Here is a 27,475-nt window from a genome sequence, read left to right on the forward strand (position 1 = left end):
AACCTTTACTATAGCTTTATTTTTCAATAGGTTTTGCTTTTACAGAGTTGTATTTTGAATTTCATAGTGGCTTTGCTTTAGCTTTTTCACACCTTTTTCACACTGTCACTTTTTTATTACTTGAGCCTTTGTTATTTGCCTATTGTATTTGCTTTTTCTTTCTCTGTCTCCAAATTGCTTTTGTTTTATTTTTTCCCACTTTTGTGCTTCTCTGAAAAATGGAGGTATTGTTTGACCATCTATTTATTTATTTCCTTTGTTTAGCCAGGAAAGTCCCATTGAGATACAATATCTATTCTCCCAGGGAGTCCTGGCCAAGAACACAGTATAAGACAAAATGTTAACTTAAAAATTTCTAATAAAAGACTATTTCAAGTGTTTGTAAAATATGACACAGGAATTTAAAAAACTCAAATCAAATAAGAAAGGGGTCCATACTAACTAAAATCAACATAATTTGCTTCTGGTTATAAAACTAACTGAACAGCAAAAGGTTTCCTTCAACAAAGTTTTTAAAACACCTTTAAGAAAATGTAAAGAGGGGAGTGTTTGTAAGTTGATGATATTTTTAAGCTCATTCAATACATAAAGAGCATTGAAGGAGAAAGCTGTTTTAACCAGCTCTGAGTAAACCCTAGGAACATTTAAAAGAGGTTTAGTTATCGACCTACAGTGTGATACGACAGTAGGTCATTTACCTAACAATACAATAAACAGCAACATGTGCATTTTTCTTCTTTGGTTTTAGAAAGACATCCTAAAGTGTTAGACAAAGTCCAGTGGTGACTGCGTGAATCAAAGTGCAGCATGATTTAAGGATGAAGATGCTTGCATATAGATAATTTCACCATACACTGAAAAAAATAACTCATAAGATTTACTTAAAAAAACCTTTGTAAGTATTTGCACTCAAATGATTTAAGTAAAATTTAAGGCTGCAATATCAAGTAACACTAACTTGCCAGTATCAAGTAAATTTTACTTACATAAAACCTAACAGTTGTGAAGATATTAAGTAACATTTACTTAATTACATCTAAGTTTTAAGTTGTATTTATTTAAACAAATTAAGTAAAGTCTACTTGTTTTCCATAGGCAGGAACATAATTTTACTCAAAATGTTAAGTAAATTTTATATGTGTGTAGTATTTGCTGTTATGAAGTAATTTAGTAGATTTTAATTATTTTCTTGTGCTTGACATTTTAATTTACTTGGTTGCATTACGTTACATTACTCACTAAAATTTGGTAATCATTGCCATTATTATTTTGATAAATGTTACCAAATAAATTTAACCACTACTCTATGCATTTAATATATACGTATCACATATCACACAACCAAATTACAATGCAATTATACTGTTTATTTTTCATTTTAAACAGTTTAACAAGAACAGTCAAAGTAAATCCACTACTATTGTGGATTGAATTGCCCAAACTTTTATGGGGCAGCCATAAGTTTAACATTGGCATGACTGACGTGAAAAGAACAGACACTGCATCCAATATACACTATTGGGACAAAATATTAGGAACACTATCAACATAATGCACTATAACGGTACAGATCTGGAATAGTGCTTTTCAAATATGCACTGAAAAACTTACTACCCTCTGAAACAGAGTTTCAACATTCATTATAGAAATATAATACTTAGATATTCAAGAACATTTAACACACACAACCATGCTCAAAACAACTTCTGAGAGAGGGTCAGGAATATATAATCGTACCGTAGTCACAATCTTTAAAAACAAATTTCACAGTTTCGAGTCCCGAGGTGTTCAGAATATTGCTTCTCTGTGTTGAAACTACATGAATTACATACAAGACACGAAAATGAAACTATCTGCCCTGACTGTTGAGTCTGTGTATGATTTCTAGACAAATGTGCATGAAGTGCCTCCCAACTTTTGAATAAACAAGGACAATCTGAGTACAAGCAGGGTAGTGACCGCCCTTGACCAGTGTGTGGATGCTTCAACCTATAATGTTTTATCAGCTCTAAACGTTTTGATGACCTAAAATTGCATCTTTTGCACAGCTTCTCGATGAATTTCTCCTCGACCTCCTCTCCCTAGACCTCAACTCCAACTGTCCACAAAGCCCACCGGCTCCTCCAAAGGGCCCCTTGAAAATGAAGAGACACAATTTGTGGTGTTAAAACAATGGTCTGAAACAATCAGCCACAATTCTAATATTACGTTATAATGAATGAATAAGGGAAAATAACAAAACAATATGACATCATGCATACATTATTTTCTACTTGCCTGAATGATGAGAATACTGTTGTGTTCTGATTTGCTTCCTGTTGATAGAAAAATATTTTAATAAGACTTAATAAGAAATAAACTGTATCACGAACAAACATAAATGAACATTTTGTTTTCCATCCATCCATCCATTTTCTATACCCGCTGAATCTGTTGGTTGGGTCGCGGGGGGGGCTGTAGCCTATCTCAGCGGTCATGGGGCGAGAGGCGGGGTACACCCTGGACAGGCTGCCAGTCCATCACAGAGCCACACAGAGATAAACGAGACACACACGCTCACACTCACGCTCACACTCACTCTTAAGGACAATTTTAGAGACATCAATTAACTTAACATGCATGTTTTTGAAACCTGAAACCCTCTCGCTGGGGGGCTACGGTGCTAACCACCACACCACCTTGCAGAACATTTTATTTTGTCTAGCTAAATTAACACGACAGATGTATTTGCTAGTAGAACTTGTAATGAACAATCGATTAGTTCATTTAACTACAAAAACATGAATCCTGAGTAAAATGATATTCCCCCCCCACACACACACACACAAACACACACACACACACACACACTTACAGGCCAGCACGGACCAATGTGGCGTTATGCTAACTTCAAATTAACTTGTGAACACTGACATATCTTGCGTCAAACTACATAGACTTATACATTATCACAAATTTAAAACAGAACAGTAATAACTTACCTGTGAAATGACTGTCATTCGTGCTCCACCTCGCTCTGTGATCCTGCATCTAACGTACGGATGAGCGCCAATCCTGTTGTACTGTGCACATGCGTCGTGCATGCGTTTCAAAACTACACACTTTCAGAGGAAAGTTTATGTAGTATTTCTAGGTTTACGTACATGCAACTATTAAACCTTTAAATTGTATGAGGAAACCTAAGTAAAACTTACTCTTCCCCCATAATTCATGTATTACGTTAATAAAATGTTTAATTTTACTTAAGAAACTCTAGTTCTTACTGAATCTTAAAAATACAAGGTAGAAATTCTGACACTTACTCTAATAGAGTTTACTTCACCAAAAAGTCACTTTTTTCAGTGTACCATCACAGAAAGAAAGGAGCCCTGTATTGTTTTATTTCTGGCTGCAAATAGGAAGCATTTTTTTAAATGAAAAAAAAAAATTCAATTTAGGACAAAGCTGTGTCAAAATTAACATTAAAAGTAAGTGTACCATATAAATATTTGCTTTTATATATTCTATAAATACACCATTTAACTTGAAAATAGAAAAAACAGTTCTAAGGTGGGAACAAGTAAGTCATAAATTAGGTCTTTGTTTTCAGTTTAGGCTTGATTCAAAGAAGGTGCTACTGTATAAATTATTGTGTCATCAGCATAAAAATGTGATTGAGTCACTGTCCCAACTCGTTTATAAAAACAGAAAATAAAATGGGGGTGAGAATGGATCCTTGAGGAACACCGGTGATTACTGTGAGAGAGGCAGATGTATAGTTTTCTACAGTGACACATTGAGTTCTGTCGTAAAGACAATTTCTAAACCAGTTCAGAGCCATCTCAATTAGGGTTATTGAGCTAGGCCTTTTGTAACAGGAGTTTGTAACAGTGGCGGTTCTAGGATTTTTCTGAAACAGGGGCACCATGGGGCCAAATGTAACCTTCAGGGGCCAACAGTGTCACCACCATCTGATATCCAGTGATGACGCTGCTTAAATAAACATCAATTGGCGACAAGGCAATACACACATTATCCAGCAGGTGGTGAGAAAACATCATAGTCTTACTCAATTAATTGACCAATCATAGCCTCATGGTAAATAGGCTACCAACCTGATTTGGATATTTTGTTTAGTGTATTGCATACTGTAATACATCATACCTACATATTGCAATTTTTTTTTAAACTTACTCTTCTACAGTACACTGACAGTAAAGAACATCTACTTCTAGTCTACTATCCAAAAACAAAAAGGAATAATTCAGTATCCCTTTTGAAACTGAAATAAAAAAATCATGAATCAGTAACGTTTGTAATAATTCTTTTTTTTTAATTCAGTGTGCATTAAGGGCACATAAAACACACAAAACATAAAACATAACAGCTTTTAACTGTATATACAACAACATATTCAATCTCATTCTCCCTCCCTCCCTCCCTCCCTCCCTCCCTCCCCCACACACACACACACACACACACACACACACACACACACACACCTCTTACTATATTTGTGAGCACCTTCCATTGACTCCAATGCATTTTACTCGCATTCAAAATTAGTGAATGCTGAACTGTGCCCTGACCAAAACAATCCCTAACCCTAACCTGTCAGTAAACAAATGTTTTTGCACTTTTAGTACTTTCATCAACAACAAAACATATTTATAGCAGCTTTTCCTTCTTAGGTTTGTTTATAGTTGCTAGTCCTAACAAGGTAGCAAAAACCATGTATACAACTGCTCAATTCCCTTTCTTTTCATGCTGTCTGCTGCTATCTCTGCCAAAATCTTAATATTACACAAAACACAAAATCACATATCTTAATGATAAGCGTTGAACAAGCAGTCCTTGGACAGCTAAAATATGTACAATCAGGTGGTAAAAGCTCACAAAAAGCACTGGACTCACCAACAGTCATCCAAGTTTCAGTAATGCACATAAAATCTAAACCTCCGTAATTAAAGAAATCCTGCAGAATGAATGTTTTGTTGACGAGTGACCTAGCATTCACAAGAGCCGAAACCTGGGCAACAGGCGTCCGTAGAGTCTGAGCAATCAGCCGCAGATTATGAAGTCACCCCGCGCCCACAAAAGTAGGGAAAAGAGAGTCGGGAAGTCTGTTGTATAACCACAGAAAGCGTCAGAAGGGCGCATGAAACAGGCTTTCAGCTTCACTTGAAAACCGCAAACTTTTCCTCGGCGTTTGCGTCTTCTGTTTGCTGGTAGAGCAAGAGCACGGTACAGGTGAGGCTGTATCCAAGAGAGAAGCGGGGGACAATTAGTTTTCTGATGATCTAGTCCAAACTGAACCAAACTTTCAAAGGAGGGCTGGAGATTTACATTTACAGCAACAATCAACAGAAACAAAATGAACAAAGGCAAAGTACAGAGAGACAAACGGCAGCATTCACACACTGGCGCCATGTTTATGGTCCCTCAATTTGCTTTATCTTTCATAACACCTTAAATTCCTAGTACTGCCTGACTCTCCATCTGTTGCGACTGTTGTCTTAAGGTGAGGCCAAAAATTTCTTGGTTTCTTGATATTCCATTTACTTGTTTGTTAACCAACTTGCCATGGTCAACAGTACCAGCAGGTGTGAAACATGTCAAGGCAATTACAACAGGGATTACAGTTGCAATCTCCCCTGACAGCAGGGAGCATGAATCAACACTTCTCTGCTGTGTTGATTCACTGGCATGTACTTTCCTCCAGTGTAACAGCTCCTTCAGCTTTCCTTGCTTCTCCCAAAGAGTAGATTTTTTTTCCCCTCCTGTTTTCACCCAGGTTGTAGCAGGTGATGAACATCTATTCCCTGCATTGTTGGGGAATCTGTGAGTGTTGTCCTTAATTAAAATATACCGTGTATGAACTTAAACACACATAATTTACCAGATAAAACAACTGTGAGACAGTAAAATGTACTGGCAGAGTACTGGCAAGAAACAGTCACTGCAAAGTTTTTAACAACATTTCACATACAGTATGCACAACATCATTTCATCTGTTTTCTTCTTCTGTGAAGGCCATCCTGATTATTGTCTCAAAGCTATTCTCAACTTCCTTTAAAGTGTTGGAGAGAAATCTCAACTTCTTGCCAAATAAGGCCTTTCATAAGAATTTTCATGTTACCCCAATAACTGTTAAAAATAATGTGCTGGGCTAATTAAATGTCCCATGAAGAGTGAAAGTCACGGTTGAGTCTTACTTTGGACCCAAATGCAAGGACTTCCAGACGAAGTAGGTGAAGACAGGCAGAGATAGTCTTGGGGGCGTTTATAAAAATAAATAAATAAATAAAGGCGCTGCCAAGGCAGGATAAGCAAAAACCATAGACGGTAGTTATAAAAACAGACCAAAAGAGAAAACAATGGATTTACTGACTGAAAGACTAACAGTTAGAGAAATCAATGGACTGGCTAACAGACTGTCAAACCGACAGAGAATCGCAAGGAAATGCCTTCAATGAACTGGCCCTGATCAAAGGAAAACCTGGAGGATATACTCAGCGAGGTGATAATAAATGAGGATCAGGTGTGGTGATCAGAACTGAAGACCAGAGGTCCGTTTCACAAAGCAGGTTCAGTGAAAACTCTGAGTTTATTAACCCTGAAATGAGGGAAACTCTGAGTTTTCCGTTTCACAAAGGGAGGTAACTCAACCCCGAGAAAGAGGAGTAACTCTAGCCTGTTTCACAAAGAGAGGTAACTTAACCTCTCGGTCAGTTACCGTAGTAACAGACTCTCTGAACCTAACCTGGTCGGGACCAGGTTTTACTCAATGAACCTCGAATTTCTCTCACACATGTCCACACACGCCATTTGATTTCCTCATTTATTCAGTCAGCAGAGCGAGTTCTTCTACTTCTAGAAGTCCTTTAGGTACAGTAGGAGGCGACTTTTTTCATGAACATGGCATGTCCTTTTGAAAACGATCCCGTGGATGAAGGTGCAGCATTACTGCGCAGAGAATTAAATATTCGTCAGGAGATGGTTATCAGGCCGCCCATAGATGTTTTAGCATTTAGAGACAATTATCTTTTTGAGGGGCACCATCAGAATTTTGTTGGGACAAAAGAAAAAAAGACATAAAAGACAAATACATATTTATATGAATAGGCTTAAAAAGATATAAATAGGACTATTATATTTTATAAAGGCACTTGTGTCTTGGGGGTGGACTCCCTCCAGGAATTCCCTCAGCCACTGGCCTTCCAATATTCTGGCTTAGGGCCAGCTCCTCTGCCTCCGTTAGAGGTGGCGGTGCTGGGCACCACCCGTTTTACGGGCATCTGCCTTCTTTCTGTTGGCTGAGTAGAAGTCTGTGTTAGTATAAATAGGCTTGATTATTTAACTGAACATGATATAGATGAGAAGACATTTATGTGTGTGAAAACAGCATTATGTTGGGAATAAAATAACTGCACAGTCAAATAGCCACTTAATATTTACTTTACAGTGTAAAACATGAACAAAATGAGCCTCCATGCCGAGGTCTCACCTGTTTGAACAATGTTTTTATATTTCATCTTTAACTGCTGCCAAGTGCGCTTCTCCCCCGCGGGATTGCACCTAAATGAAATAAATGAATAGGCTACCATTCAAGCAGTTTTCCCCTGTAATATTATTGTGATTGCAAAAACTACATTTAAACTTACACTTTTGCTGCTGCAGCGGTGTTGCACTTATTTCTAAAAACGTATTGAAACTCGCCGTATGAGCGCATTAAGATTTCCAATTCGAGGTTGGTGAAAAACATAGCCCTCCTCTTTCCCGTTGCCATGGTGACTCGTCGAATCGGGGCTCCATTGATGCTGGCTTTTGAAAGTTGTGGTGCACACGCAAAACTCAAGGTGAAACTACTCAGAGTTGATTAAACTCACTCAAATCAGCGTTTCTGGAACCGAAAACTCAGAGTTTTCTATCTCAGAGTAGATCAACTCAGAGTTCAGGAATAGACTCAGAGTTTGTTGAACCTGCTTTGTGAAACGGACCCCAGGTGTGCACAGGAAGTAAACATAACTGAATACACGAGGGGTAAACTCTACAAAATAAAAAAATAAGCAAGGAAATTAAGGAACAAAAAAGTAAACCAAGAAACCAAAAGACACAAAAACACATTGACCAAGACACTCTCGTGGACAGGCTGTTGAGATAAAGAGGCTTCTAAGTACAATATCAAAAAAAGCATGGCTGAATTTCATACCTAATTGCTCAGAAGGCCAGAGGGCATTGTTCACGGCTTGTATGTGGTCATCTCTGCTATACATTTGCTTTGTTGAGGACCATCAACCATGTTGACATTTAAACACTGCAGTAGTTGCTGTATTTTTCTGACATTGTTCTGTAAATCCATCCTCTACTCCTTCAAGAATAATCTTCAGGCATGTCTTTGTCCTCTGTCCTGCAGAAACCAGGTATGGATCTGGCAGACACCTACATAACTTTTGTTCGGCAGAACCAGGACATCCTCCAAGATCGGGTCAATGATGAGCTCTACATTGAGAACATGTTTGATGTGAGTTATCATGATGATGTTGCTAGCTGAGATATGTTAACATCCCTAAATGGAAGTCATATGAATAGACAGGTTGCAAACATGCCTATTATCTCAATTTTTTAATACATCAGGTCGAGTATATGAATATACAGAGGCGTTGCACAATACAGTTAAAACAAAATTAATTCAGTGAAGGGTTCTAATGACTTTGTTAAGCTGTGAGAGGAATTTTACTAGCATTTCTTTGGCCCAGTTGTCCCCTCAGAGTGAAGGGTCACTGCAAATCCATACCAACTTGTTCTGAGTAGTCAACCCTTTATTCTTTTTAATTTTGTGCGGATAGCAGTACTATACTATGATTGTCCCATACAAGATGACAGTACCCCCATGAGTCAATAAGAGAACACTGAATGGTTTAATGAGGACTAAAATGATGTAAATCATATGCTAAGGTCATCACAGTCGCCATATCTCAACCCCTTTCTCAATTTAGAGCTATAATATAACACAAGGTAATAAAGCGTGTCTAAAAACTCAGTGAGCAGGAAACACATCACCCTGTACTGATAAATTATTGCCAAACTGCTGATATGAATCAACTTTGTAATTGCTTGTTTTGCTTATTCAGAAGAACTTAATTGTATATTTATGAGGTATAAAGATGGTGCCAAACAGTTGATTTATTTGGGGATTTTGTATGGAGTCTAGAAAATTCAATGATTACATTAGGAATTATATTTGATAAAACTGGATATGTTGGTCAATGAAAAGCCATTCAGACTTATGAGAGACTCTCTGGTGGGTTGGAGAATATGCAAAGCTCTCTGGATGACACTCCTAACCATCTGGTACAAGGAAGCATGGTAATTTAGGTCTTAGTAGTCTTATTATGGTAGACATATTCTATTTATAAACCATTTACTCCCCATTAAAGCCAAAAAGTGTTCATTGTCATCCACCAGGTCCTGTCTGTGGTTGACTGTGCACAGTTCGAATATTTGGAACTGTACTATCTGGCCTTGGTTACGACACACCTAACTGGATCAGTTTCTATTTAAAAAAGGAAAGGATGGAAAGAAAAAAAAAGTTGCGGAGCAGAAAAACAAAATATCTTGAGAAGAGACACTCACACAAATGACAAACCCCCTTGCCAAACTTGGTGCTTTCCCATGGACAATGCAGGTAGATCTATGGACTGAACTGTTAGCCCTCTGATTTGCAACCCACTTTACCTCTTGAGTTACAATCAACCTATCAGAAGAGCTTTATGGATGCTCAAGCATTCATCTTATGCATGTCTTCTGTTCCAGGTAATATGTTAAGAAATGTTTACCATGATTAGCATATTTTAATAACATTGTCTACAGCCTTAAGTGACTGCCAAAACTTTTCAGATACTTTGCATGTTGTCCCTCTTCCCTCTTTCATGTTTCCTGTTTAAATAAGAAAAAAGATACAAAATATAAATAAATAGGTCAAAGTCAGTAGTTCGACTTCCAGCCTCCACGTACCACATGATTTAACCAAGTGTTCTTGGTCAAGACACTGAACCCTATCTTGCCACCGATGCATCCACAGGTGTGTGAATGTGTATGAAAGCGGAAAAAGCACTGTGTAGCCTGCATACACTATGTGCTGCATATGTTTTTTGGACTAAGATGTGCTGTATGAATGTGTGTGTGAGTGAATGAATATGGCTTTTAGTGTTAAAGTGCTTTTGGGGTACACTGGCTAGAAACGTGCTATATAAGTAGAGTCCATGATGTGCCTCTGTATTTCCCTGCTTTCATCAAAATGGCATCTTGTCACAATTAAGATCTGGTACAGCTGCTGTAAATTCAAAGTGACTATTTTCATTTGGAACACAAAAATGTTTTAGCTATTTATCAATCCACAATTTGTGTGGATAGGTTCTTTTTGTAAAACGTGTATGCTTTCCTAACAAGCAACACTTTGTATTCATGTGAATAAAAACACACTGCAAAAGATTTAAAGCTTTTCTACAGTCAAATCACAAACGATGACAAAGAAAGATGCATTATTTTGAAGAAAATCACTGCCTCTTTGTGGCTTTTTACATCTGGAGCCAAAAATCACTGTACAGGGCTCTAAAGTCTCACGCAATGAGCGTGAAACACATGCATTTCAACTAGTTCACACGCCACACATGCCATTTCTCACGCTGACAAATGATCAACTTCGTCACACAGAAATTCTAATGGCCTATACTATAAACGAGTCAATGGCAGGTTACTGTGCGCTCTTACAGCTCAGAACTATAGCTCTGGTACAAGCTGTCTTGATTTAGCAAACCATCGGCAAATCACAAAATAGAATTTCTCAGCCAATCAGAAAACAGAATTTCTTGTTGCTGGGTGAGGTCTGAAATAGCTTTCAGCTGCAAGCACACGTTCCATGAATGCACAGCGGACATAACCTATTATGCTCTGAATGCGTGCAGAAGTTGTAGACGAGCTGGAGGTGGAAGAGAACCGTCAGGATCATCAGCAGGTCATATCTTCATTTATTTTAATCTTTTATTAGTTACTATAGTTTTCCTACTCTTTGTAAAAGACCAATACCTGCCGATTAAAGTGTTCGTTGGAGTAGTAGGCCTAAATATTCAGCACACACCCTTTGACATGAGAAACTTAATGAAAAATGAAAAATATGTAGGAGTGTAATTAGGCTTCCGTGGTTAATTTTTTCCAAAGGTGACTGGTATGAGCAGATTCCCAAGGCTATCTACAATTGCCAAACTGGTATTAGTTCTGCCACACTGAAATGCTGATGCAGAGAGGGTTTTTTCCATGGTGGGGCTCAATAAAACCAAGACCAGGAACACGTTGGCTCTGAATGGAACTCTGTCATCCATCATGACTGTGAAAATGGCTGACATTGAGCCACAGTGCTTTAAATGGGAGCCCCCAATATCAGTCATCAAGCATCAAAATCTGCCACAAACACTTACAACACTCATAAACAAACACACACAGAGAGGGACTGCTCAAGGGGTTATGTTTGTTTTTCTCAATTCAATTTGTCTGTTGTTTTGTTTGTTAAGACCTAAAACTATTTATTTTAAAATATAGCAGAATTTAGTGTAAAAGTGAAGATTTGTGATTTTGTTATAAATAAAACAATTTCTTTGTTCTTTAAGTAGCTAGTTTATGGCAATGGGATACTGCAAGGGATCACACTCCCCCCCGAAAAAACGAAAGAACCCCCCCTGCGCACACGGCCCGGCCCCTGCCCCGCCCGAATCTCACTCCAAGCAAACTTGAAAACTTGAGAGCCCCGTCACTGTAGATTCACCACAAAATCAGAATGAAAATTAACTAAGATAAAGAAATATTCAGAATATAATCTTATCAATATGGCCTTCCAACAACACCAGAGCAGCCATTCTGTTTTGTGACCATTAGCCATGGCTTCAAAGTTCAGTCTTACTGAGTGCTTGGTCTCAAGTCTGAGTGAGACACACTGGTCTCATCGTGTGTTCTTTCTTCATGAATATGAGGTTTTTACATATAAAACATATACATACATTTTTTTTTTACATAGATTGTTTTATGAATTCAGTTTCTGAAAAAAAATGACAAAATCACAAGAGCTGTTGGTACCTGATGTGTTCATAAGCTATACAGTAAATTTTCTCTGATTTTTATTTTTTTTTTTCAGATAAAACTCGCAGTCAGATGTTTCTATTGTGCTGTTCTTCACTTTCACAGTAGCAGCAGGTTGTTTTGATTTTGAGAACAGTGACTGCTTCTGTTGCCCTGTTTATCACTTAGTAAACACTGAGAGCATTTGGCTCACTCTGTTGGAATCAAAAACCCTTTCTAACCAACCCCACATCCTTCACTGTCTCCTGTCTTCATGTTTGCCCCCACCTGGAGATTTAGATTTATAAGAATATTCTAGCAACAAGTTGTCAAACACGCCTCAGCTGAACATTGTTAGTGAATGCAGTGTCTCAGACATGGCAGATCAGATGTTCGTACGCATTAGCAGCACACAACAGTGCAATGGATTTCTGCCTCCCACTGGCTCCTCCGAGGGTTCAAAGTGGGCTTCGAGCAGTACTGTGCTGATTGAGCATGTTGGGGGTGTGTTGAGTCTAATAGATCTCAGAAGCCCCCAGTCATGCACTGAGGAGGAGGTGACAGCAGGGTCTTAAAGTGTCTCAGCTAAGCCCTCCAGTATCTATCATATACACATTTAAACATGCAATTTGTTTGAAACAAAGGAAGCGAATCCTGCATCAGGTCTCCTGACATGAATGTTTATAGTGTATAATAGTCCTGATTTGTGTCACTTAACGGGCTAGTCAAATTCATTTACAGAGCCTCTTCTTTAAATACACGGTTCGCATTGATGGACATAACGAACCAGTCATAGCTATGGTAAAGATGTTTGAAAAAAACACTCAGCTGTACACATTTTCATGTTTTTTTGTTTTTATGTGCATGTTCACACAGGCCTGTCGCCTGTCATTTATTTGTATTGGTAACAAGTGCATTGTTGCCACACAAACTACACAATTAAACAAGGGGATAAAAAATAAATAAATAATCAACCAAAGATTCAAAGTATCGAAAGAACCTTTCCATAAAAATCGGAACCAGATATAATGAAGAGGACAACATCCTTAGTTTCTAATTGTTAAATAGAGACGGTAAATGTTTCAGAAAACTCCCTTCCCCCTAGTTATCACACATTTTCTGTCCCTTAACCCTACCCCGATACTAATCCTAGCACTAACAGCTATCCAGAATATATATCCAGAATAGGACTAAACACTCACCGGCCACTTTATTAGGTACTCCTTGCTAGTAAAAGGTTGGACCTCCTTTTGACTTCAGGACTGCCTTAATTCTTCGTGGCATACTTTCAACAAGATGTTGGAAACATTCCTCAGAGATTTTAGAGATATTTCAGAGATATTGACATGATAGCATCACGCAGTTGCTGCAGATTTGTCAGCTGCACATCTATGATGCGAATCTCCTGTCCCACCACATCCCAAAAATGCTCTATTTGGTTGAGATCTGGTGACTGTGGAGGCCATTGGAGTGCAGTGAACTCATTGTCATGTTCAAGAAACCAGTTTGAGATGATATGAGCTTTGTGACATGGTGCATTACCCTGCTGGAAGTAGCCATCAGAAGATGGGTATGCTGGGGTCATAAAGGGATGGACATGGTCAGCAACAATACTCAGGTAGGCTGCAGCATTTAGGGGCCCAAAGTGTGCCAAGAAAATATCCCCCACACTATAACACAACCACCACCAGCCTGAACAGTTAATACAAGGCTGGATGGATCCATGCTTTCATGTTGTTTGCGCCAAATTCTGACCCTACCATCTGAAATCAAGACTCGTCAGACCAGGCAATGTTTTTCCAATCTTCTATTGTCCAATTTTGGTGAGCCTGTGCGAATTGTAGTCTCAGTTTTCTGTTGTTAGCTGACAGGAGTGGCACCCGGTGTGGTCTTCTGCGGCTGTAGCCCATCTTCTTCAAAGTTCGATGTGTTGTGCGTTTAGAGATGGTATTCTGCACTCCTTGGTTGTAATGAATGGTTATTTCAGTTACTGTTGCCTTCCTATCATCTCGAACCAGTCTGCCCATTCTCCTCTGACCTTTTGCCTGACAAGACATTTTCGTCCACACAACTGCTGCTCACTGGATATTTTCTCTTTTTCTGACCCTAGAGATGGTTGGGCGTGAAAATCCCAGTAGATCAGCAGTTTCAGAAATACTCAGACCAGCCTGTCTGTCACCAACAACCATGCCACGTTCAAAGTCACTTAAATCCCCTTTCTTCCCCATCCTGATGCTCGGTTTGAACTTCAGCAAGTTGTCTTGACCACATCTACATGCCTAAATGTATTGAGTTCCAGCCATGCAATTGGCTGCTTCGCTATTTGTGTTAACAAGAAATTGCATAGGTGTACCTAAAAAAGTGAGTGTATATACTTAATTCACATGCCCTTTACCCCAGCCATGACTCCTATGCTTATCGACCATAGACCTCTCTCCCAAAACCTCTTATCCAAACCCAAATTTAAGAGATACAACCAGGATCTTTTGGGCATCCTCTAGTTGGTATACTAAAAAACAAACACCAAACAAGGGATGAATGGGGCTTTCCCAAATGTCTGTGCACCCAAAGAGATGTTCCATGACATCTACTCACAAAAAACAACAGAAGACACTAAAGCCAAAAAAACACTGTATGCTGCAACACGTCAGTTTTTAGTGAATAAGTTGAAAAATTAATGATTATGTTTGTATTTTTTTGTTTTGTTTTATCAGTGATCTTGAAAGTAGCAAAACAACCAACCGATAAAAGTTGTTTGTTGTTGGCTACAGAAAGCCTAAATTTACTATAATATTACTACATCTAATACCTTACAAGAAAAAGGACAATACAGATAGCCTACCAATTTATGTCAGTACGTGGCATAGTTGTACTATTTCGTGGGATTTATGATGAGTTTCAACTGTTTGGCACATAATTACTTTTACAAGACAAAAAATTGTATATATAAATCTACTATCTATATCAAAAATCAAATCAAATTTATTTGTATAGCACATTTCATGTACAAAACAATTCAAAGTGCTTCACAGGGCAGGGCAGGGCTCTAGTTGGCACCTGTTGACATGCACATGCACAGGGTCGCACACTCAGAGACAGATGCCAACCTGGAGCAGTGGGCAGCCATTCAGCGCCCTGGGAGCATGGGGGTACGGTGCCTTGCTCAAGGGCACCTCAGCCCTTGACACCCCTCCAGCTATTAGTTCCACCAATCCTTTTTGAGTGGCGAGAGTGGGAATCGAACCGCCAACCTTCTGGTTATTAGACGACCGTCTCTAGCCACGGCTGACTGACTGGACTGACTGGAAACCAGTGTAAAGATTTTAAAACTGGTGTGATGTGTTCAGATCTCTTAGTCCTGGTTAAAACTCTAGCAGCAGCGTGCTGCAGATGTTTAATGCTCTTTTTGGGAAGTCCAGTTAAAAGAGTATTACAGTAATCGAGTCTACTGGAGATGAATGCATGGATGAGTTTATCCTGGTCTTTTTGGGAGAGGAAACCTTTAATTCTGTTGATATTTCTGAGGTGGTAAAAAGCTGCCTTGGTGACAGCTTTGATGTGGCTGCTGAAAGTCAGATCTGCGTCTATCAACACTCCGAGGTTACGAACTTGGTCAGTGATTATAAGGTCCCAAGTCTCAAGCTATTTACCTACGCTGACCCTCTTCTCTTTGCTACCAAACAGAATGATCTCAGTTTTGTCTTAATTTAATTGTAGAAAATTCTCTCTCATCCAGGTGTTTACTTCCTCCAGACACTGACACAGTACGTCTGCTGGGCTGCAGTCGTCTGGTGACAGAGACACAAGTTGTGTATCGTCTGCATAACTGTGATAATTGATGTTAAAGTTCTGCAATATCTGACCCAAAAGGAGCATATACAAGTTAAACAGAAGAGGTCCAAGAATTGACCCCTGGGGGACTCCACAAGTCATGGCCACTCGCTCAGATTCATAGCTGCCAATTGTAACAAAATAACTCCGGCCTTCTAAGTAGGACCTGAACCAGTTAAGGACCGCTCCAGAAAGTCCAACCCAGTGTTCCAGCCTGTGCAACAGGATTCTGTGATCTACAGTATCAAACGCAGCGCTGAGGTCCAACAGAACCAGAACTGAAACATTACCAGAATCAGTATTCAACCTGATGTCGTTTAGCACTTTGACCAGAGCTGTTTCAGTGCTGTGATGACGTCTGAAGCCTGATTGAAAGTTATCAAGACTTCCACTTTCATTCAGAAAGTCGTTGAGCTGGTTAAATACAACTTTCTCAATAATCTTGGATATAAAAGAGAGGTTAGAGACAGGTCTGTAGTTGTTCATCATAGAGGCGTCTAGAGTTCTCTTCTTTAGGAGTGGCTTAATGGCAGCTGTCTTTAGTGACTTGGGAAAAATGCCTGATGCCAGTGAGCTGTTAACTATTTGTAGGAGATCACTTTCTACTGAGGTAAAAACTGTTTTTAAAAAGTCGGATGGTATTATGTCCAGAGTGCAAGTTGTTGATTTCAGATGCCGAACTGTTTCCTCTAGGATTTTTCTAATTGTTTTGATTTATATATAATTATATATCTACGATAAAATGTTTTCAACCATCAGACTAGGGCTGTAGCTATCGAATCTTTTAGTAATCGAGTAATCTACGGATTATTCCATCGATTAATCCAGTAATCATATAAAAAATAATTTTGCATTATTAAACAACCAATTAAAAAAATGCTTAATGGAAATGATGAGGCTGTAAAATGATCAAGCAACTGGCTTTTATTTCTCAAAAAAACATACAGGTATTTATGCCAACTTCAAAACTTGGCTCCAAAACTAAGCACATTTATTCCAATTTACCCATTTAGTGCCAGGGTCCCTTGGCTCTCCGCCATTGCGCCAACTGAATTCCGAATGTAACACCACAAAAAAAAAAATCTAAAAAAATCTCTATATGAACAAATTGGATGATTATGAATAATTATGATTACAATTAATTGAATTCCAATTGGCTTGAATTAGACTTTATTATCTAAGTGCCTTGAGATGACATTTGTTGTATTTGGCGCTATATAAATAAAAATGAATTGAATTGAATTGAACACCATAGACATAATATACGTAGACACCTCATGGCGTGCTGGAACGTAATCCAGCATCGCTGCCATATTGGGTGGGTCTCCTCACTCTAGGCTAGCACTTGAATCAATTGGAGTTGACGGATAGCGATCAACTATGCCCGTATTTTGTGCAATTTACGGTTGCAATAACTGGTGCAGTATTGATACCAGATCGCGTGGGATTACCTTTCACAAGTAAGATTGAACAATAATTTTGGTTACTTTACCGTATGCCATCGTAACTAACATTACTTACGTGCAACGTTATTACAGCGGGGACTGGTAGTCTCTCTCATTGTGTCTTGCTGGTTTTTTTTTTTTTCTTCATATTTTGAAGGTTTCCTAGGGATACAGGCCTGAGGAGGCATTGAGAAGTTGCCATAAGACGGGAGGGTTTTGTTTGCGACTGAGTCGTCAAAGCTCTGTAGTGAGCACTTCAAACCTGATGATGAGGGTGGAGGTGCGTGTGTGTGTGTGTGTGTGTGTGAGAGAGAGAAATAAATTCAAATGAACAATCAAACTCGTTTCTTTATTAAAATATAAAATTGATTAATTTATACATTTCTCAATATGCCATCGCCCATCATATGCTCATTTGTTAAAGAGCATAATACAAAGTCTTTCTGCTTGAAAGCACGTATTTTTGATGCGTGACAGCATCCTGTATCATAACTAAATCTCTGCTGTTTGTAACAAACTAAACCTTGTGAAAATCTGGTAAAAATTTCGGGAGTTATGATTATTGTAGTTGGGGATATACACCTTCCTCAGTCGAAATAAATGTAATGTGGGGGCATTTGGGACCCATCCAAGATGGAGGGCGCGCTGATACGTCAATAGGCAGCGTCAGTCTATGAGGCATCTACGTATATTATGTCTATTTGCAACACCATACACATATAAAGATTTTTCTTTTTTTCTTTATATGTCTCTGTGTAACACTGGTGTGCTTTCTCAAAACAGTCCGTGTGGAACAATGATCCCTGCGCTGAGCAGGAAGCATAATGCACGTCATAGGAATTTAACGAAGCTTCGGGGCAGAGTGTTTGCCTCGAGGATTTTTTGTAATTGAGTTACTCGAAGAGTAACTCGAAGAATTGTTTCTGCCCAACATGAGACATAAGCTTACTACTTTCAGTAAAATTAACAGCCAGCATGAAGGAAGTCAAAGGTTGCTTACACTTTAGATTAAATCAAATACTACCATGACCTTTGAATTATTAAGGACATGGTTGGCTTATTTCAAATGCATAGAATGACCTAGAAGTATTTGTATCTCTTAAATTAGAAGGGAATTACAGATCTTGTCATTGTGTGAAGTTAAAGCTGCCTCTGGCTTGAATAGTAGATCTGAATACAAGTAAATTTCTGAAGAAATTTTGATTGGTGCCAAGCTACAGCCCACCAAGTCCTGTCCTGAGTGAGGGAACCACAAAGAAGGAGGGACAGAGGAGGACAGGTTGTGCCCCCTTAGAACAAACAGCTGTTTCAATTGATTTATAAATCACAGTGTAAAAAAAAAAATTTACCTGATAATAACAGAAAGGTCTGCCGAAGACAGTTATGTCATTTCTATCAAGGTCCTGTTTAAAATACAGGTTAGAGTATATATTCAAATACGCATCTGCTACCAAAATATGTAGCGTGGTGCAGAGTGAAGACTGCCTCCACTACACATTTAATTTGTTGTAATGATTTTTGTTCTGCAAAGAGCAAAAGTAGGTAAACTTATTTATTCCCGTTCGCCACACACAGCTTCTTTCACATTCACAGGTGTGTTCTCGTTCTCTAATAACATCAGCACCAACATCAAAACAAATAATTATGTATTTTACATCACTATTCAAAAACCAGTTTCATCAAGTACATTCAATATCAACTTATTTCTGAAATACACAGTCAGTCAATCACGTCTCCCAAACATTGTCATATTAACCAAATTAATCATGTATCTATTTCTTAAACCATGAACTAAACATGAGCAGCGCAAGCTTTTAAGATCAACTTCTATTCCTCTCCAGCTTAACGGGCGCTCGAGGTTGCTAGGCAACCAACACTAACCACTGGCTAGCCATTCTCAATACGTTACGTTCGCTGAACAAGTAACGTTCATAACCAAAATCACAAAGTCCAACTGGGATTATAAAGTACCACATAAACATTGTCATATTAACCAAATTAATTATATATCTATTTTAAGTTATTTATTTCTTAAATCATAAACTACACATGAGCAACGCAGATTGACTACGATTCTCCAGCTTAACGGGCGCTCGAGGTTGCTAGGCAACCAACACTAACCACTGGCCATCCATCCTCAGTACATTACGTTCGCTGAACAAGTAACGTTTATAAACAAAATCACATTAAGTCCAACCGGGATTATAAAATACCACATAACATATTCACACATCAATTACACCCTTCTAACCCTCCCTTCTTACCTGCAAAGAGCAAAAGTAGGTAAACTTATTTATTCCCGTTCGCCACACACAGCTTCTTTCACATTCACAGGTGTGTTCTCGTTCGCGGAACGTATTCCCGCGAGACTTCCCTTTGTCCCTGAACACACAGTGTAGCGAACGAGCCCTCTGCTGGTAAGGGTTAGACACTGCATCCCGATTGCTTGATGACCATATTTTACACTAAATAATAACAACAATAAACTAATCTCCTATCTTATCACAAAACACCCAGACTATTTTCACCACCCTGAACATGAGCTGTCCAAAATGGGAAATCAAATTAACTATGGCTCTGTATGCCACACTCTCCCCTCCAATAATAAATGTCCTCAGACATTTCAGATACCCAAAGTGTACCTTTGCACAACACCTTGAACTTTCTCTCTGAAAACATGGTATTACTTAGTTTAAAGTGGCACCTGACATTCAATTCCCTTAGTACCCATTTATCAAAGTATCTGACCCATTTAGACCTATACCACTAAAGATCAGTTGCTGTACTCTTGACCCCAGTCAGATCAACTCTCAAATATAACAGAACTCATATCGGCCTCAGTTCTTTTAGTCTGTTACCAGTCGCTTCGTTTGTACAGTAGCAGTTCAATCTGTTCTCCTGGAATTGTCTCTTCTTCACAGTCCATAACATTTCACCACTCTACTTTTCAGCGTCCGTTTTCTCTGAACTTGAGTAATGTTCGTATACTGTGAGTTCAACCCATTATCTCAATGTCTGGTGATGCCCACGGTCGCCACATGACCAGTGGGTTACAGGCTGAGGACATTCTCCCAACGTGCAAGCTCTCTGCACCCGCTTTCACCCATGTTGGTTCACCCAAGGAGTCGTAGGTCAGTCTTTGGGGACGGTGCCTGTGTCGCCGCGTGTAGCTGGTCGCTGGCAGAGGGTCTGCATCATCTTCTTCTAACGACTCTTGCAGACTTTCCACAGGCTCTACAGTGTCATTCCCACCATGTCCATCAGCTGTGATGTTCCTGTCATCTGAATCTGCATCCTCTTCCACAACCATTGCATCTTCCAGATCTGGTGCTCTGTCTTGCACCGTCAGAGCTGGTGCAAATGGCTCTGCCTCTGGATTCAAGTCTGCAGCTCTCTGACTTGGTTCTTGGTCGTATGGGAAACGACACACCAGCTCAACTTCATCACCGCTTTCGCTCTCAGAGTCCTCCACTGGTTCGTTGATTTGGTGCTGTCTTGTTCTCGTCCGTGTCTGCATTTTCCTCTCTTGTTTTGCAGGGATGGGTTCCGGATTCTCCAAGGGCAGACTGTCACATGGGAGTAGAAGATTTCTGTGCAATATGCGACTCTTACCACCTCCCTCTGGTGCTACTTCATACACCGGGCTGTGACTGCTCCTTCTCTTCACCACCACATGCACTTTAGTTTCCCAGTAGGATCGCAGTTTACCAGGGCCGACCCTCTCTGACATTTTACGCACAAGCACCCGTCCACCAGGTTGTAGGTCGGCTCCATGTGCTCTTTTGTCATAGCCTTTCTTGCCTCGTAGAGCTTCTCGGGCTGCTGTTTTGGATGCAATCTCATAGGCTTGCTGCATTCGGTTTTGCCAGTTCTGTACATATTCCATATAAGTCTCTTTTGCCTCTCTGGGCTGTAGGTTGAACAGCAGGTCTACTGGTAAGCGAGGTGACCTTCCGTAGAGCAAGTAGTAGGGAGAGAACCCTGTGACCCCACTGCGGGTGCAGTTGTACGCATGCACCAGTTTTGTCAGTGAGCTCTTCCAGTCAGCCTTCTGTTCACTTGTGAGGGTACGGAGCATTGATAAGATTGTTCTATTAAATCGTTCACACTTTCCGTTGCCTTGGGGGTGGTAACATGTTGTGTGCGACCCCCGCACGTCACAGCTCTTCTGTAGTTGGTCCATCAGCTGATTCTCAAACTCTCTTCCCATGTCATGGTGGATTCTCTCTGGAAATCCAATGCGCAGTGCAAAGTCATTGAATAGTTTGTCAACAACAGTCTTGGCGGACTTGTTTTTTGTGGCGTAGGCTTGGGCGAAACCAGTGAAATGATCAATCACAATTAAAATGTACTCAAATCCCTGTTTGCATGTCTCTAAGTGTAAAAAGTCAATGAAAACTAGCTCACCTGGCCGTGTTGTGACAATGGTTGCCATGGGAGCTATTGCGGCTAAATCCAACGCCAATTCGTTAAGCGCCGCTGTGGGCTAAGCAGGGGGAAATCGGTTGTCTTACGCGCACTCAATGATATAATGTCCACACACTCATTCCGGTTTCTTTCGTTTATTGCTCTCCATATCATCCAATATGACTCCAATAGTCATTTCCGATTGCAAGATAGAGCAAAAACGTTGAGACAAAGGAGCGGTGCGGTGCGTTGCGATGCGGTACACAAAAGGATAGCCTTCCCCCGTACTCACCCCACGCCAAACTGACCTCGCGCACAGGTACCAGGTAGGGCTAATTAAAGGCTTCCAATTGCGCACCACCACACGCCCAGTGTCACACCCATGTCCAATGATAACCAATAAAAAAAAAACACAAACACAAATCAAAGTGAACCAATAACCATAAAGTGTACCATAATGAAAACAAAAAATATAAAGAAAATAATTATGGCTCCTACAGAAGCCCTGGTTGCTTTGTGAGGTCGCTTTGCTTTGAGACACTCACACTCTTGGGTGACAAAGTGTTCTATTTCAGAGTACATACGAGCCCAATAGAATTGATCTTGGATCAGGTTCATAGTCCTCTCGACCCCAAGATGTCCCATTTCTCTGTGAAGCTCGTGGAACACTCTTTGACGGTACTCTTTTGGGAGGATAAGCTGTTGTTTATCTCCTGCTTTCCTATAGAGAATTCCATCCTCGTTTACATACAACTTTGCCCACTGTCTCATTAATACTCTGACGTCCGGCGGTTCCACTTTAAGAGCTCTCCTGGACGGGTGCTGATTTTCTCTCTTGTAATACAGAACTTGGCCTATGACAGGATCTCTTTCTTGACTGTCTCGGATCTGTTCTGGTGTCAGGGACTTGGTTTGCGGGTGTGCACTCGCATCTCTCACTAAGTCTAGAGTTCCTATGGGGACTGTGGCTACCCAGACCGGGGGGGTGTCTCTCTGCACACTGACTCCCTGCACTGTTGCCCTAAACACTTCCTGACCCACCTCCTCTGTACAGTGGGTTATGAACACATTAATGTCTAATGGCATGCGGGATAAGCCATCTGCATCTGCATTACTCTTCCCCGGCCTATACTTAATGGAGAAGTCAAACTCAGACAGCTCACCCACCCACCTATGACCTGTAGCATTAAGCTTAGCTGTTGAAAGGATATAAGTTAAGGGGTTGTTATCTGTATACACTACAAAGTGTGGAGCATGATACAGATAATCTCGAAAACGTTCACATATTGCCCATTTTAGTGCTAAAAACTCTAATTTCCCTGAGTGCATGTGATAGTTCTTTTCAGGTGGTGTTAGAGTTCTAGAACCATAGCCTATGACTATCATTTTGCCGTTCTGCCTCTGGTAGAGTACTGCTCCCAATCCCTCCTGAGATGCGTCGGTGTGGAGGACGAATGGTTGTGTCATCTCTGGGTACCCTAGGATGGGAGGCTCTATCAGTTTGTCTATGAGAGAGTTCAATGTCTTTTGGTGGTTCTCTGTCCACTGTATAGGAGTGTTAGGTGGGAGGTTACCTTTCTTCCTGGTTGTGGCCCTGATCTTCTCTCTGCTCATCTTATCAGGTGCTGTTGAAAGTAGCTGGTAGAGAGGCTGTGCTATCCTGGAGAAGTTTGGGATGTATGTTCGGTAGTATGAGAGGAATCCCATCACTCTTCTCAGCTCTCTCCTTTAAGGCTTGGACAGGGGCCACTTCAGATGGATCCATACTGTAGCCTTCTCCAGACACCAATCGGCCCAGAAATCTCACTTTCCTCTTCAAAACTTCACACTTGCGGGGGCTGAGTTTGACCCCGTGCTCCTGATATCTCTGTAAAACAGTTCTCAGGTGCTCGATGTGGTCCTCAAAGCTTGGGCTGTGGACCAAATTGTCGTCCAGATACGGCTGACACATAACATCTCTCAATCCACGCAAACAGTCTTCCATGTTCCTCTGGAATTCCGCGGGCGCCGCACTCAACCCAAACGGGATTCGGACCCACTGGTACAGGCCCCAAGGGGTTATGAAAGCAGTCAGGGGCTGGCTCTCCTCATCCAGGAACCTCTGGTGATAGGCCTTCCCCTGGTCCAGTACGGAGAACCAGGAGCTGCCAGTGAGTGTGTCAAGCATATCTTGGATTCTGGGAATGGGGTGGCGATCAGGGACTGACCTTTTGTTCAGTTCTCTGTAGTCACAACACAGTCTTAAAGTCCCATCCTTCTTTCGCACGCACACCACTGGTGAGGAATACGGAGAACGTGAAGGAACAATCCAGCCCCGATTCAACAAGTCCTGAATATACTCCTTCACCTCCTGGTGCAGTGGCTTTGGGACTGCCATGTATGTTTTTCTTACTGGAGTGGTGTCATGCAGCGTGATGTGGAGTTTCAATGAGGGGATTGAGCCGATGTCGTCATCGTCGTACGCAAACGCGTGACACTCCTCTCTCAGCAGCTGTTTGGTAGTCCTCCTCTGTTCCTCGTTTAAGTGACTAAGATCGACCGGAGGGTCCCACCAGGCGGGTTGTTGTTTTTTAGTTGCCCTCACCTGTGGCTGATGCTGTGTTGTTGGTAGCTTCACTCCCTCTCTTCTGTTCATCTGTTCAACGTTGGCCGCATAAGCAGTCTTGACTGTTTGCAGGTGACCAAGAACGGTGCGCTGGGTCAGGGTTACACTGTGTTTGTTTGTGTTGGCGATGGGGACTGGCACATAACCTGACCTTTTCCTGGGGATGCTGACTAGACCCTCCTCTATTACTACCCCCTCTGGCAATGTAGGTTCTTCACTTGGGACTAGAAGCAGGTCTTGGCCATGATACTGAGCTCCCGTGTTGACGTTAACATACACTGTGGTGACCTGTTCAGCGCCTAAAGTGAGTGTCCTTTTTCCTGTGTGTGCAATTCCTACATCTTCCTCACCGATAGGGGCATGGATGAGCTGAAGCACTGCTTGTGCTGTCTTGACTGTTATCCGGAAGGCCTGACACACAGTGTTGATTGTCTCTGTCTGACGACCGTCTCCTGTTATTTCCTCTATCACATTGTAGCCAATTATGGGCTCTTCTGCTACACGTGGGTCACTTGACACTAAAATAGGTACGAGAAGTGGCTTTGTCATGGCGGAGTCTTTCCCTAATCTGAACTCTACCTCCACCCAGCCCATGAAGGGTATTTCAGTCTGGTTGGCTGCCACTCCCAATAAAACGTCTGATCCTAACAGTTCACTAAGAGGTCGCACCATGCTGTGCGGTAAGTGCAGTTTTCTCCATTCTTCATTAATGATGGTCGCCTGAGCGCCTGAGTCCCATAATGCTTCCACTGGAACCGTATCCAGTGTACAATAGACAGTGTGTCGCTTTGCAATCAACTTGATGAGTCTTTCCTTACGTCGTGGTGGGAGATAGTTAACTGATGAGATTTGAGGCAGTGTGGGAGGGGGGGCAGGTTGCTGCATGATGAGACTGGATGATTCATGGGCTACCGAGGGTCCCGGCTCGGTAGCCCAGTCTCGTTTCCCTGCTGCTCTCTGGTCCGTCGACATCCTCTGGAGAGATGCCCCTCTTGTCCACACTTAAAGCAATGTCTGCAGGAGTCACCTATCTGAGCTTCCTGACACGCCCTACAACCCCTGGGCCGACTACGGCTAGGTGAAAACATTTTCTCTGTCGGTCTGGCTTTTGTGGCCTCCACTGTCTGTAACATCAACTTTTTAATTTCTAGAACCTCAGCCTTGAGTGCTTCTATTGAGTCTGCCTCCATCTTGAGTCCCTGACTTTTCTTGCCTTTCCCCGCTGCTTCACGGTTAGTAACTGTGCCATCTGCTGCCACTGAGGTGTCAGGTGGATACACCTCTGCCTGCACTTCACTGAATTTTGGGGGCTTGTTTATTGCTGTTTTTCTCAGTTTTTGCTGTCTTTCTTGTTCTAAGTTTGCAGCTTCACTGATTCGCTCAATTAGCACCTCATCTGTGACAGTACGGTTATTGAGATATGGCTTGAGCTGGAACTTAACCGCATCACTGTAAAGACCAGTTTCTATGGAACGGAGGAATTTTCTCTGGATTAGCTCTGGACTAAACTGCTCACCTTCCTCACCTGCATCATCATCAGCGGATTTTCTCATTAGCTTCTCTTTCAGTATTGTATTTGAATATATACACTGATTATACGCATGATTCAGACATTCGCGTTACTTCTCACGGACGTTCTTGTCATTGGCTTGAGGAAAGAAACATGATCTTAGCTGCGCACACCACTGTCTGATCCTTCACGTGGGGCACATAGTGCAGGAGCGCATTAGATGGCACAAGCAGCTGAGGCTTTACAGCAATAAGCCTACCCAACATACCTACCAAAATCTACCGTGAATATTAAGAATAATACATTGTACATATGTTATATGCTACTCCTCACATTTCCATTCTTGGAAGTAAAAGTATATATTTTTAGTTAATATGATTTTAAACACAGCGTGATGGAGCCCCGCCCCCTACTTTGAGTGGATTTGAGCCTAAGCCTACAGCTCACGTTACAGCTCACGTTACATTGATTTAAATGCAAACAAGTGGAATGAAAACAATATGTGTTATTAATTACCCTACCTTTTCTAAACCCAGAATGTTGAAAATGTAACATGTAATCCAATTATTATTTAAGTAGGTTAACCATGCCCTGTCCCTCGTCGTTGTGCAATGCGCATCTCCTGAATAAAAGGAGAGATGGATCGCGCTTTTGAACTTCTTTTAGTTAGGCTTTATTTCTTCTCAGTTGTTTTCAGCAGCAGGAGATTCATTATAGCTTTTATATTAAACACGTTTTTAGTTAGTGGGACTGCAGCTTATCACCGCTCCCACACTGGGCTCTCCCCCTCCCGCCCGCGCCCGCAATGAGCTTTCAAAATGTGTCCCGCGCCGCACTGCTTTGCGTTGGGTCCCGCGAGTCCCGCGGGACTCCCGCGGGAGTGCAGGGCTCTAATACAGGTTTTATGGCAGTTTAAAAACACCCCTCACTATCAGTTTAAAGGAGAGAAGCAGAGCTAGTTTATGATGATAGTGATGGCAGTGTGTGATGGCGCTGTCTGTTTTGGGGTGATTGAGAGAAAACCATAAGATCCAGCACAGAGATGGAAAGAAGATAAAAAATAGCTAAATTTTGAGGTAGAATTTATCCAGGTTTAAGAGACATTGTGGATGTTAGAGAACTTTGAGGCTGTTCTCATTAATGTGGAGGCTGTGAGTGGTTTCTGTGGAGTCCCCTGTATTTCTAATGGAGAGGGACTGTGCTGTTTCCATTGCAGCTACTGCCCCCTGACAGACAGAGGCTGTCATGCTATATCAGAATCAGAATCAGAATCGCTTTTTATTGCCAGGTATGTGGACACACACGAGGAATTTGACTCCGGTTACACCTCACTCTCTTTAGTGCAACAATTACAAAAAAATAGACAAAAAAATAGACATAGAACAAGATTAAATCAGAAGTGCAAATTGGTGCATGGTGCAAGGATGAAACACTGAAGTCCGGTTTTAGCTGTTTAACACAGAGACAGCCTGAGGGAAGAAACTGTTCCTGTGTCTTGTTGTTTTGGCGTACAGAGTTCTGTAGCGCCTTGCAGAAGGGAGGAGTTTAAACAGTTTGTGTCCAGGGTGTGATGGGTCTGCAGAGATG

At 41.0% G+C, this 27,475-nt stretch overlaps 1 protein-coding gene across 2 annotated transcripts in view; it reads left to right on the forward strand.

The window, feature by feature from the left end:
• The window catches only part of cadps2 (Ca++-dependent secretion activator 2), a 289,837-nt gene that overhangs the window by 254,031 nt on the left and 8,331 nt on the right, over positions 1 to 27,475 (forward strand). For both annotated transcript variants that reach the window (XM_075469290.1, XM_075469289.1), the window contains one exon: positions 8,396 to 8,503. In XM_075469290.1, coding sequence (XP_075325405.1) covers positions 8,396 to 8,503 — 108 coding nt within the window. The remainder of the gene's footprint in view (positions 1 to 8,395; positions 8,504 to 27,475) is intronic.

The sequence above is a fragment of the Odontesthes bonariensis genome, chromosome 7 (genome assembly GCF_027942865.1).
Source record: "Odontesthes bonariensis isolate fOdoBon6 chromosome 7, fOdoBon6.hap1, whole genome shotgun sequence".
NCBI lineage: Eukaryota > Metazoa > Chordata > Actinopteri > Atheriniformes > Atherinopsidae > Odontesthes > Odontesthes bonariensis.